This window comes from Hippocampus zosterae, chromosome 4, assembly GCF_025434085.1.
Source record: "Hippocampus zosterae strain Florida chromosome 4, ASM2543408v3, whole genome shotgun sequence".
NCBI classification, from domain to species: Eukaryota; Metazoa; Chordata; class Actinopteri; order Syngnathiformes; family Syngnathidae; genus Hippocampus; species Hippocampus zosterae.
Genome location: NC_067454.1, coordinates 8,632,627 through 8,645,530, shown reverse-complemented (window position 1 = coordinate 8,645,530; position 12,904 = coordinate 8,632,627). Strand labels below are relative to the sequence as shown.

General features: G+C 42.6%; 2 protein-coding genes across 2 annotated transcripts in view; one reads left to right on the top strand and one right to left on the bottom strand.

Annotated features, from left to right (window-relative positions):
- pkma (pyruvate kinase M1/2a) overlaps positions 1 to 12,904 on the bottom strand; it is a 323,744-nt gene that overhangs the window by 185,342 nt on the left and 125,498 nt on the right. The window lies entirely within an intron of this gene.
- celf6 (CUGBP Elav-like family member 6) overlaps positions 1 to 12,904 on the top strand; it is a 149,320-nt gene that overhangs the window by 114,532 nt on the left and 21,884 nt on the right. Inside the window, 1 exon segment of the mRNA XM_052064364.1 lies at positions 778 to 857. Within this exon segment, the coding sequence (XP_051920324.1) occupies positions 778 to 857 (80 nt within the window).

Here is a 12,904-nt window from a genome sequence, read left to right as displayed (position 1 = left end):
CAATGTCCTCTCTGAACATTGCCTGTACAGTAAATAAGGTTATGATGGCATCAGGTTGGACTCTCCGACAAATTATTCCGAACACAGTTGATCTCAATTGTAATTTGTGGGGGGGATAAAAAGTCCACAAAAACTTTGAGGCAACACGATCTTGCGGCTTGCATATCTAAACAACCAAGTTGAATTAATATTATCCACTTGAATCACTTTTAATATCGTTTGAAACGTTAATCCAGCAAAGCTTCACGACCCTGCTGCCGATGCTTACTTCTTGTGTTCTGGCGAACTTCTCATGTTGACTCTTCCTTCCTGAGCCTGAGCCACACAACAGATTTAAGACTATTTCAATGTCCTTCGAGGCAAAAAAAAAAAAAAAAAAAGCCATCCCTTCCCAAATTGCCTCCTTCGCCGCCAACGCCAACGTCTTAAATTTGAAGCGAGCGACGATTCCGTCGGATAGGCCGATTATAAGACCGCGCTATTGTCGTGCTAATCTCCTTTATGAGTGACTGCACACAAATCACAATGTGTAAATATTAAACAGATTAATATTCACAAACAAGTCTGTGGAATTAGCGCTGCCGGGGCGAGGGACGGGATGTTCCACGCCGCTAATGCCTTTAGCAACGATCCCAACACACAAGTGACCAGAATATATTTATGGATCAGATAACGTGAAGACAATAACTGGTGATATTTTTTTTTCTTTTTGTACTTGATAAATCCAAGGCCATCTGCCTGATGTTGTTTCGCCTTTCTTTGTGTGTGTGTTTACAGGCTGTGCATTTGTCAAATTCTCCAGCCACGGAGAAGCACAGGCTGCCATCAACAGCTTGCACGGTGGACAGACCATGCCTGTAAGTAACGCATTCTCCCAATACACAAATAACAGAATTAGCATTTAATATCAATCCTAATTCTTTCATGGGTTGAATCACCAGAAACATCCGATTTTTCACAAGTCTGGACATTTAATCAAGCCATGCTAATGCGATTGTACTCCAAGTTTTATCTGGTACGAACCTCTTTGTTACAGCCAGAGAAAAATATTTATTACAGGACAAGATGGACTTGGGATAAAATTTAAAAGTTCGAGCCACTAAGTAACCTCCAATAGTTGCTTACGACCTGGTTGGTTCCACTCAGAATACTTTTGTATTGTGCTGAATAGCTCTCGTCTTCACAGAAATTTAATATCGTGTTGTATTAGGGATAAATCAGTATGTATTGTATTGTATTGTATTGTATAAATAAGGCACCACATTAATATTAATATATATATAGTATTTTCAGTATTTTAAAAGAATGGCCAAATTTATTCATATACTCTCTGAATATGGCAACATCCAATGCTACAAATCATTGTTTTATTTGATTATTTTATATGATGCCAGAAATGAGCAATATTCCTTAAAGCGATGAGAACAAAATCCCCTGACCCCCGGAAAAAATAAAAATAAAAAATCTTTACAGTCTTGTCACTTTTATTTTCCATCCAAAGAATAATATTTAGCCAGGATACAAGTAAGCAGCTCATCTGCATATGTTTAATAATAGTTCATTTTGTTCCATAAAACTATCATGTCCCCATACTGCAATCAGAGTCTTTTTCATGACATTGAATATATGGTGACCAAATGTCATCAAAATGGAAGTGATACCATTTTTGACCAAGGTGGAGCGCTCAAGAACCGCTACAAACATCAAATTTTAATGTCGGCCAAATTCATTTGTCTTCTGCTATTCAGGCCTTTCATATTGCGTGAAATGCTCACCTTTCCTTTAGAGAGTTGCGGTATGTGTCCTGGGGGAATATTGTGTGTGTGTGTGTGTTCACATCGATTGTGAGGGCAGACAAATCGAGAACCAGAGGCGGGTCGGTCCCCTTGGCGGGGAGCCACTCCTGTTGGCTCCCCGGATAAAATTGCTCTTGGCAGGCAGCAGTGGCATCCATCAGACATAAAGTGACCCAGCCCAGCAAAGACGACATGAGTGAAAAACGGTGGATAAATCAGAAGCTTTGGGAGACTTTTTGCTCATCTTTGGTCGACACATTCAAACACACAATAACTAGACAAGCCCAATTTGGGGGAAAGAGCTGAAAGATAGTGTTTGGAAAAGCCGAGTGGGAAGGTGATGGGACAAAGGGTTGTGTGTTATAAACCGAGCTAGAAAAGTATCCTTTTGATGTCATAAAGTCTTCTTTGCTCTTTTTGTGAAAAAAATATATACCGGTATATATTTTTCACTAATGAAGGGTTTGTTGAACATGCATATGAACTGGCTGGGTTTGGTACCTCTAACAAGGTTAAGAACCACAGAATTAGATCGTCAGGGCACAATTTAATTCCATTTAATGATCCCTTAATTTCTCAAATATCAATACGTGTTGTTGGCAAACACCGGTGCAGCAAATTCAAACACAAAGACATTCCGTGATAATACATAACTTCAACCTACGGGATGAATAGTTTTTCAAAGTCCAAATACAGAAGAAGTCAACTAATTTGCAAGCTAAACAAGTAACGTGTTGAAGTCAGTCATAGGATAAAATATACTTTCAATCAAGATGAACTTTCTTTTTTCTTTTCCTCATGAAGGAATGTTAAGTTCGGTAAAACGACAACCTCCATGCTAATCTTGAGTGTAATGGGCACCATTGAAATTTGAAGCCTTTCAAACAGGACTGGTGAAACAAAAACAAAAAAAAAAAACAAACGGAGACTTATAAAGAATGAATTCTGCAGTGTATAATACATCATTAAAGCAAATGTTCTCGACACAGACTGATATAGTATGTCATTGTTTGGACCTAAAATATACAATCTACAGACACGCTGCAGACATTTTTCACTGTTATCGCAGACAAAAGATCCCAAGAGTCAGCCTCTGCCTCCTTAAAGTGCACGGCTCCTTTCATTTCTTTGCACTTTATCCGTTCTTTCTGCATCGATTCAACCGAGGTTCCCAGCACACAGATCGCCTTTCCATTCGAGTCTTACAGAAGATACGATGACTGCGCACGCGCCACGCGCATCTTTAAATGTGTCCCCGGGAGACATTGTGCCGCAAATGTCTTATACGGGATGTTATTTACGAGTAACGGTTCAATCAGCGGTCAAAGAATGATGCAGAGGCTAATGTGAAACGGTTCTTACATAATTCATGCAAATGACAAAGATGAGACTTTGATCGGAGGGAAGTTGAAGAAGACTTGGTGGAAGAAATGTGTGTGCGTGCATATATATATATATATATATATGTATATACACGACATATATACATAGAGTGTGTGTGCGTGTGTGTCATTTTAACAACCTAGTATGATGCTTCAAAACAAGAGACAAAATGCTATTTTGAAATGACAGCAATACTTTAGTGAAAAAACAAAAAAGCAATGCGTTAATAATATTAAACAGTATGAATGAGCCTCGATCATCACTACTTCAAAGTGCAACTAAATCACATTGTTAGGACTGCTATGTCTATGAAATCTTAAGTGGAAATGTTCACGTCAGTTCACCCTTAAACGAAATATGCTGCTTAACCTTTAGTGAGTTTTAGTACTTAATTGTCACAAGGGCTTGTTGATCTACAAAGTGCAAAGCGCGATGATGGCGTGCGTGTGGGAGGCAAGAGAAAACACTGCGCGTGAGAGCGCATGTAAGCATGTAAGCGCATGTATTCTCTTATCACAAGGAGATAGGACTGTTTTGGCATGAAGGCTAAGAGGCCTCCGTCATAAGATGAACGCCTCTCTTCACCTCCTCTTGAAAATGTAAATGAGTGTATAATTTGGGGTTTTGGGTTGGACAATGTAGCTGGCAACCGCGAGCAACACAATTTTTGGCTATGCTCACCATCAAATACAAATGCAGGGGTTACAAAACAGCTCTGTTCAAATTCAAAGTTGTTTTTTTTTTCATTTTGGTTTCATGGCACATTTTTCCACATGTGTGATCATTTTGTGCAATGAAACCAACGGAGGGGACATAATTCCAGAAAATCATGTTGATTGATCAATACGTGTCTCGGATGTTCCTTAACATGTCATCAGCGGTGTAACCTGAAGTCCTCGGGGTGTTTTGGATCTTTCAAGATCCGACACCCTCTTCCAGGCGACCCAGCCATGGTTGATCAGACCCAGCTTGTGTTCAGTTGGCCTTTGCTACCCCCCCATGAATCTCTTCTCCTAATCCAGAGCCATCTTGAGGCTCTGGATGGCTCGTCTCCTCTGGATGGCTCCGGGTGATGCCCAGTGCACTCAAGATTATCGAATGATTGGCCTGCAAAACCTCTGCAGTCAAAAACGATGGTCATACACTTTGCCTTCCACTTTGCGGCAGTCTTAGACCAGTTCTTCTTCCTCTTGCGGGCCTCATCCAGGCAGTCCTCCCATGACACAGTCACCTTCAACAGGATAATGGTTTTCATCACCTCTGAAACCAGGAGGAAGTCAGGCCTCAGGGTGGTTTTGGCAATGTGCCGGGGGAACTTGAGTTGTTTCTCGAAGTCAACGGACAGCTGAACACTCTTTCGCAGTTGCCAGGAATCTGTTGAGTTTCTGGCTCCTACGATATTTTGCAACTGCTCTCCAGCCTTCATGAAGGTGATCGTCTGGGTAGTGGGGCGGGACCGCCTGCTTCTGCTGCTGATTCCCACCCGAATAGCTTTCGCGATGGGTTTCAGAACCTGTTTGTGGCGCCAAGTATAGAGCCCCTGCCCAAGAGCTACTGGACAGCAGCTCAGAATGTGCTCCAACATACTCCTGCCTAGGGACTGCGGGCAGTTGGTCGACTCCATTTTTCCCCATATGGAGAGGTTTGATGGACTGGGCAGAATGTCGTACACCGCCTGGACAAGCAACTTGATGGGCTGTGGCTCTGCCCACGAGAGATCTGTCCATGTGACGTGTCCGTTCATGGCCTGCTCCCACCTTGTCCAGGGACCCTGCTGCCTCAGGCCAACAGCTCTGCGGGTCCTTTGCTCCTCCACTGCTATCCTCACTTCCTCCTCACTTACTTTCAATTCCATAACTAATAGAACATAGCCAAACACAGCTGTGCAGCAAGTGCAGTTGGTCCCACCTCCAACTTAACATTGCTGATACGAGGACACACAATCAGAAACCACGCATAGACTTTTTGAACACACAAGTAACAATTCTCCGGCAACCAATCAACAGACAGCAGCGGTGCCAACTTCACCCTGACACGACTAGTTTTACAGTGCAAAGGCATCCCATTAAACGTCTGATGCTCTCTGCAGTTCTGTCAATAAAAATAAAAACACGCCACAGCCACTATCTAACCAGTAACCAAAATCTCATCGCTAGCTGGTGGGTAGATGATACAGACACTCAAAAAGGGGAGGACAAACCCTTGGGACCAATCCATTATTTGAACACAAAAATAATTAAGCCAGGCATAGTGTGTTGTAGATGAAAGATAAAGTGCATTTATTGACTACTTAATAGCAATACAACCGGTGGACAGGTAAAATGCTTCTCACAAGATGCAGCACCGATGGAAAAATGGCTTGCAAAAGGAGCGTCACTGCCGAATTGTGGGTTCAGGTTAGCCAATGTCATGGAGCCTAGATGAAATATTTAAAACAGTTATCAAGGGAGCTTTGAAGGCGGCGACTCGACGAGTTGGTGAACAAGTATGTCAATAATGTTGACACCTACTCTCCAGAGTTGAGATTGATCTACAAAACAAGGTCAGGTTATTAAGCTAGCCTACCTTAACAGTTTTGCTAATATTTTAGCCTGGCTGTTATGAACCCATTAGACCTTCATAAGAGTGTGTGACACGTGCCGTTTATCAGTCTACCTCCACCAATGGCAACAATATTACACTTGCTCCGAAGCAAGGACAAGGCTTTCTGAGTGAGCTGCAGTGTGCAATACAAAAGCTGTCCTTTTGCTTTTCCTCGAGTGGACGTAGCAGCAAATGCAATGCAGTAGGAACTGTGAAGTTAGCAGATGTTTTTTTGTTTACTTGAACATAAACTACACTGCACTGGTTAGTGTTTATTTGGGAATTGGAAAATGAGGCCACAAGAACCGGAAGCTGTCGTCAAGTGGCAGTTAATTATGAATCCGATATGCTTCCGACTCGCTCAAACAAGACCGTGTAAGTATACGAAATGATGTACGGCAGGACACACACGCACACACACACACAATCTCTGGCAAACATTCACTCTTCACACACTTCACTGATGTGCCGCGATAAATATTTACGGATGCTTCCTGGCAGCCATGAAACCAGATGTGATTTACGCTTCTTTTTGATGCAGCCTCATTTTTTTGCATTACATTGAAGGAGTGAGAGAGGGGAAATAAGTCTGGTTTAACTTTGCGCACAGTTGCTGCAAAGCATGAAGATCAAAATCCAACTCAATAATGTGAAATAGATTAATTTTTTTTATCGTCGATGTTGTCGCTGTAAGGATTTTGTTTCACCGGGGATTTTGAGACATTGTGGGGGGAGGGGGTTCAAAGTAGTGAAGCAACCAATAAAGATATGATTTATTAAAGACATGTCTTTCAAATATCGGCAATGGCCCGTAAGATTAATTGTTGATAAAATATTAACGATGTTTTTAATATACAATATCAATGCGGTGCTCTGAGCTTTGTGTTAACGTCACCCTTTTACTTTCATACACTTTTTTTACAAGCTGAGCGGAACATAAAAGTATCCATCAGTGGCGGCCATTATTACATTTATACATTCTTGTAAATCCAATTTAAAGGACCAAAGTTACATGTAAAACACAGCGATGGCTGCGAAAAGGTTGATTTCTGGTACTAAACTTGACAAACAACCGTCATTTGTGGTTTGCTCGTATGAAACAATGTTTTTTAATGCTTCTGAAAAACAATAAAAAATGTGGAGAACATTTAACACTCAAACCCTTATGATAAACAGCTTTTTTTCGCCCCCATGTTGGTTTACCTTCTTTCATATTTTTTTTATACAAAAACACTGGTCTACATGGCCCATCTAGTCCCCTGTGCCACGAGTGAGGATAAATATTGATGAAAATATATGAACGGACTACAGCCTTGGCGAAAGTTGCATTAGCTTGAGCCAGTTAGCCACTTGAGCTCTGCTGCAGATGAACTGTCCACTTTAACAAATGGCTCCACAAAAAGACCGTAGGGCAAATCAACAGCAGCCATCCATAAAGTTTACTAATACTCTTTATTAACTCAATCTCCTTCCTCTATCCCTGCATCTGTTATCCTCTTTGCACCCCAAATCCAACTTCCTCCTGGATTAATAGGCACTCAACTACGGGTACGCCACAGACGGGGGGGTGCGGTTAATTTGGATAATATCGCTGCCACATGTCGTCAACAACCGTCGTGCATGAGGCACGATTTGGCGTGCCGCCGCCAGCTGTGAGGTTTGCATGAACACCCAACATAGAATCTCTTAATGTTCTTCCTGTCGCATCTGCGTTACCTGGCACATGCATACAAAGCCATAAATATGTGTGATGCCCCCCAAAAATAAATAAATAGAAAACCCAATGGAGTAAAATTAATAGGGGGGGGGGGGTACTCAAAATCTGACTGCACTGTAAGCAATAGATACAAAATTAGTTCCATGCTTAAGTAGAAGTATTGATTCAAATCCAATAGTCAAAAAGTAAAAACACTTTTTATATTCGAGTATGTAAAATTCCTATTTTAATAAAGTGGCACGTAAGCACACAGAATAGTTTCCATAACTTATTAAAAACACCTTAAATGGTGTTATGAACCGGCAATATTTTGCTTCTCTTAATCCGCTGTTTTGTTTTGTTTTCTCTCTGAAATTGTCGACATCAGCGTCGGATGAACAAGTAACAAATCCAGTTTGACAAAACAAGAGAAAAATATCTTGTTTTCAAATATTGGAAGTAAAGGTAAACCGTCCTCAAAATCAAACGCGCAAGTGAAATACAGAAATATCTAAATCTTAAAAAAAAAAAAAAAGTGCTCCACCTACGAGCAAAATCGGGTGAAAGTTTCATTTTTGTTTTTCTACCGGAGACTATAGGTGCTTCTGGAACAAACTCAAACGACAGACAGTCTCGGTTGAGTCACGCTAAAGAGACACATGTGGCAGAACTTCAAACTAGACCGCGCCAAGAGTACGGCAGGCGGGCGGCGCGCAAATTGCCGCCATTGTCATGTTGGCTGTCACAGCACGGCTGACAGGCCCCGTGGCGCCTCAGCGACGTTGGCAGCAACAAGAGCGTACAGGTGTGTGTGATAGTCAACTTGTGGATTAATGAGTGATAAGACCGAGCCGGAGAGCGTTGTCGTGGCAACGTGTAGTGGATCAAACGCCACGCAGAGGTGTTGTGGAATTTCACGCCGTGACAAGCTACAAGAGGTGGTGGATGTCCTCAGTCCGAATGTAGCAACACTAAAACGCTCTGTTTGGATTGATGCAACGTTTTGATTCATTTATGCTCGACTTTGTTTGACGGGCTGTTTTCCTGACAGCGTTGTTTTGTCTCGAGATGGGCTTTTGAAGAAAATTTGTTGTTGGCGCGGGGAAGAAAAAAAATACAAATCAATGAATCACTTTTTTTTGTTTGTTTTCAATTTGAATGGGATGGGGAATGTGCGCATTTTGATTGTAATGGTTAGCATGTCTACCTCTAGTGTTTTCTAAGCTTCATTGAATCAAGGCCTGATTCGGAAATCTCGATCATGTTCCCCCTGTTGAAAGAAAATCAAAATGCAAATACTCCATTTCTAGCCCCGTCCAAATAAACACCTAAATGTGTTTTGGTCACGTGTTTTTTTTTTTCTCATAGCACAAATAACATGTTCTCTCCACGTAAACCGCAAACAGGAAATGCACGCACAAAAACACAAGTGTATTTGAAATATCTTGTTTTTCCTTGGCAGTTGGCAAAGTTTGGCACCTCCGTTAGAAGTCGGCAAATTCAAAAGATTGACTTGAAGCCCGCACTTCACATCTGTACCTTACACACAGTAAAGAACTCTGGGGACAAAACAGCTTAGCTTTCGTGAACATCTGATTCCATGCCAATGTTGCATTGAGCCGAATGCTGCCTTGATACATTCGTATGAAAATTAATTTCCCAAAGCTAACGCCATATTGACTTTGTTATGAACAAAAGCTAGTAGAGAGTGAATCAACAGCACCTCTGTTGAGACCATCGTTCCCAGGAGAAATGCGTTTCCTCAATTACTAATGTATCGGAAATGTTCACGTTTTGTATTGTCAAATGAATTACAGGCTAATGACCAATCTCATTTTGTCCAAAAGTCTAAATGACAGTATCCCTGTTCCTTTGTGTTTCTGGGCTTTCCGCGGCATCATTCAGCAGCTGCAGAAGACTTCGGGGGGTGGGGGTGGGGGGGCAAACCGAGACAGCAACATGCACCGCTAATGAGCGACAACTTTCCCGAGTGGTTTTACCAGCCGTGCAACGCTTGGCCCGGTGGGAGTTCACTCATTTACCAAAGAACTCTATCATACATTCAATTAATTTATTACACATGCTCGATGAACACCCTGAGAGTTTAAATGTGTCAACAAACTTTTGCTTATCCTTTAAAAGTATTTGGCTCCGCAGGGCGGTGCAACTTTGTTATTTTTGATAATTTCTGCGCTTATTTTCCCTCCAGACAACATCCGGCTGTAATATTACATAATGTCGCTCGAGATAGATGAAAATGAGTCTGTTTACCTGTTTGCACATATTTTACACACAATTGAGTCACGAGGACTGCAGCGATAAAGACTAATGCCTTTCCACGGGCGTAGTCGAGTTCTAATCCCTCAATTACCGTTGTGTATTGTTCCATCGTCACGTCTCCCGGCCTCTATAAAATCCAATATGGGGAGATTTTCACAAGTCAAGTGTGTTGTTTGAGAAATTAGATTAGTTTTTGAACCCGTCGCAAATTCCTTCGTTGTACCTGTCAAAAGTGACGGCTCCCTGTTGGCCCTTATCAAATTCAGCAAATTCATTTTCTCTCCAGGTATGAGGACGAGTGCTGCTGGAGGTTATTATTCTGTTTGTTTGTCGGCTTGGGATTTTCTGCATCCAGTCAGGAGAGGGTTGTTTTATTTTTTTTTTTTGTCATTGGCAGCCACCTGTTCCTTCATTACCGGGACACATCTCGCTCGTAATTTTTTGTTAATGGAAACTGTCGATCCACGAGATAAAGCCCGCATCTTGTCGGAATGCATCAGAATCCTCAGACGGATGAGATTTAGGCATGAGAAAGCAGAGCCCGTTTTTTTTTGGGGGGGGGGGGGGCTTCCTTCCCCACAGCACAGGCTGCCTTATTCTTTCACTGTTCCAATTGTCACAACTCATTCTTCCCAAGGTATTAAATGAAGATGAGAAAGCAAGGGGGAAGGGGTGAACTAATGCCCGGTATTGTCGCCGCAGTAGGCAGGCTTGACTGGCAGCAACGCAGACGGACAATGTTTGCTCATCGTCAGCCTCATTAATGCAAACCGCCTGGCACCTTCAAATGGCCACCAAAGTTGAGAAAGAAGTGGGAAAAAGGTCATGAAGTGCAGTGGAATCAAATTAGAAATGAAAAATAAAACCGTTCTGTTAATGCCGCCATGTCGCAGTATTGATTTAACTAATTGAAATGGCACAGAAGGAGAGGAATCAGACGGCTGTCTTCTGGCCCCAGGAGCAGCGCTCGCCGCTTACAATATTGGATCTGATGTGCAACAAAATGTCCCCTGGGGGGCCACGCTGATGCTCCCCAGCATGGTTTTACTGTACAATTATCAGCAGACAGCGAGCTCTGTGTCTCAATAGCCACTAAAAAGAATATAATCGGAGGGAAGCCGAGTTCCAGTCATACAATGACCATTTATTTTAAGTTGAACATCACTCACAGCCTGTTTGAAGACTGATTACCATGTTCCACTTTTGAATCAAGGCTAAACTCGAGTCTAATCCAACATGGTTATACAAAATACGCAGGTGTAAACTACCGAATGCTCTCACATTGATTGGATACATTTCTGACTCAGACTTTATTAATCACTGCACCTACTGTCACATTTTGAATGAGGTTCTTGCAGCAGCACTAGCGATGCATGTTCATTTGTTTCGAGCATTTATTTAGCATTAGTATTCCGAGCCGAACGACAGCTGAAATGCCATCTTGATTAGTTGTAACAATCGACAGCAGTTTGAAATGAATGCCATTTACAAGGGTGTAAGTGAACCATCAATTACTCAGGCTTTACGTAAAGTGTGTCTGTCATCCGTTAGCTTTTAATTTTGCATCACAGGCATCTAAGGGGTAAAGTGTCCATCTGCTTATCCGGGGCAGGTTTGCGAGGGCAGAAGCTTTTGCAGGGAAGCCCGAAATTCACTACAACCAGCCACTTTGTCCAGTTCATGTGGAAGAATTACAAGGGGCTCCCAGGACAACTGGCAGTCAGTCTCTCCAGTCTGTCCTGGGTCATCTCGGGGGCCTCCTCACAGTGCGATGTGCCAGAAAAACAGTCATCAGGGTTGTGTCCAGGACGCAGCCTAACCAGATGCCCAAGCCACCTGATCGGATTCCTCTCGATGTGGAGGAGCAGCAGCAATATTCTGAATCACTCCTGGATGACGAAGCTTCTCACCCTTTTTCTAAGTGAGAGCCCTGGACACCCTGCGGAGAAAACTCATTTCGGCCGCTTGTATGGGAAATCTTGTTCGTCACTACAAAAGACCAAAACACAATCTTCATCACAGCAGACACTTTACAGAAATCTTTCTGTCGATCTCTGAAGTACCACATCATCCAAAAAAATGCAGAGATGGTTGACGGAAGCCACCAACCGGAACCCCTCAACACCTTGGCTTCACCTAGTAATGCTGTCCAAAAGGTTTATGATCATAAACGGTGGAAAAAGGGCCGCTTTGGCTGAATCCAACCATCACTCGACACAAGTTTGACATACTGCCAGCAATGCGGACCAAAATCTAACAGCAGTCATACCGAGACTGAACAGGTGGTTCAGTAACACAAATTCTCGAACTCGCCTGAGGAACATCATCAAACACTTCCAAGGGTGCAGAAATGCTCCACTGTTACAAACCCACACTTCTCCTGAATCTGAGATTCGATTCCAGACTATAGCCACCTCTCCAGCACTCTTGAATAGACCTGACCAGCATGGCTGAGGAGTGTGATCGGCCAGTAGATTGAACTCACCCCTCTGGTCGACCATCTTAAAAAGCGGCGACCACCACCCTGGTCTGCCAATCCAGAGCCAGATTTCCATGCGATGTTGGAGAGGTATGTCAACCATGACAGCTCCAAAACATCAGGAGCATTTAGCCCCAGACAACTTAGCTGCCAAGATCACTGGGATACACAAACGGCAATAAAGTGACGCCTTGCTGCTCTGTTGCATTATTTGGTTGTCGAGGGCAAAGGCATCCATGTTCCTTTGCTTTTCCTTTGGGATAAAACTAGTACTCCTGTTATATGACAGGGGAGCATCTGGCACAGCTTTCTCAATTTCACTTTTATCACGCGTGAGAAACTTGTGTACGGCAGCTTTGAGCAGTTCACTCCGATTTTAAAGTCCACACTCCAGGAGACAATAGAAATCTGAAGCAAAGCTTCAATTTGAACTGACCGACCCTGTCAGCGTGAGTCATTTTCTAACAGAATCACAAGTTTTTGATCTCATCTCGTCACCTCTTTGCTTTTATGATATTACTAATCATATCCCGTCTGATCCCCTGCTACTCTTTCCAAGAATACCGTGCTTTTAATTAAACAGGAGGCCGGTCACAGTGAAATTTCTCTGCCCTGGATGCCATACGAGGAACTGATTCTGGTCTCCGTTTCTGAAATGATTTAATTGGATGCAAACTCAGGAGTACG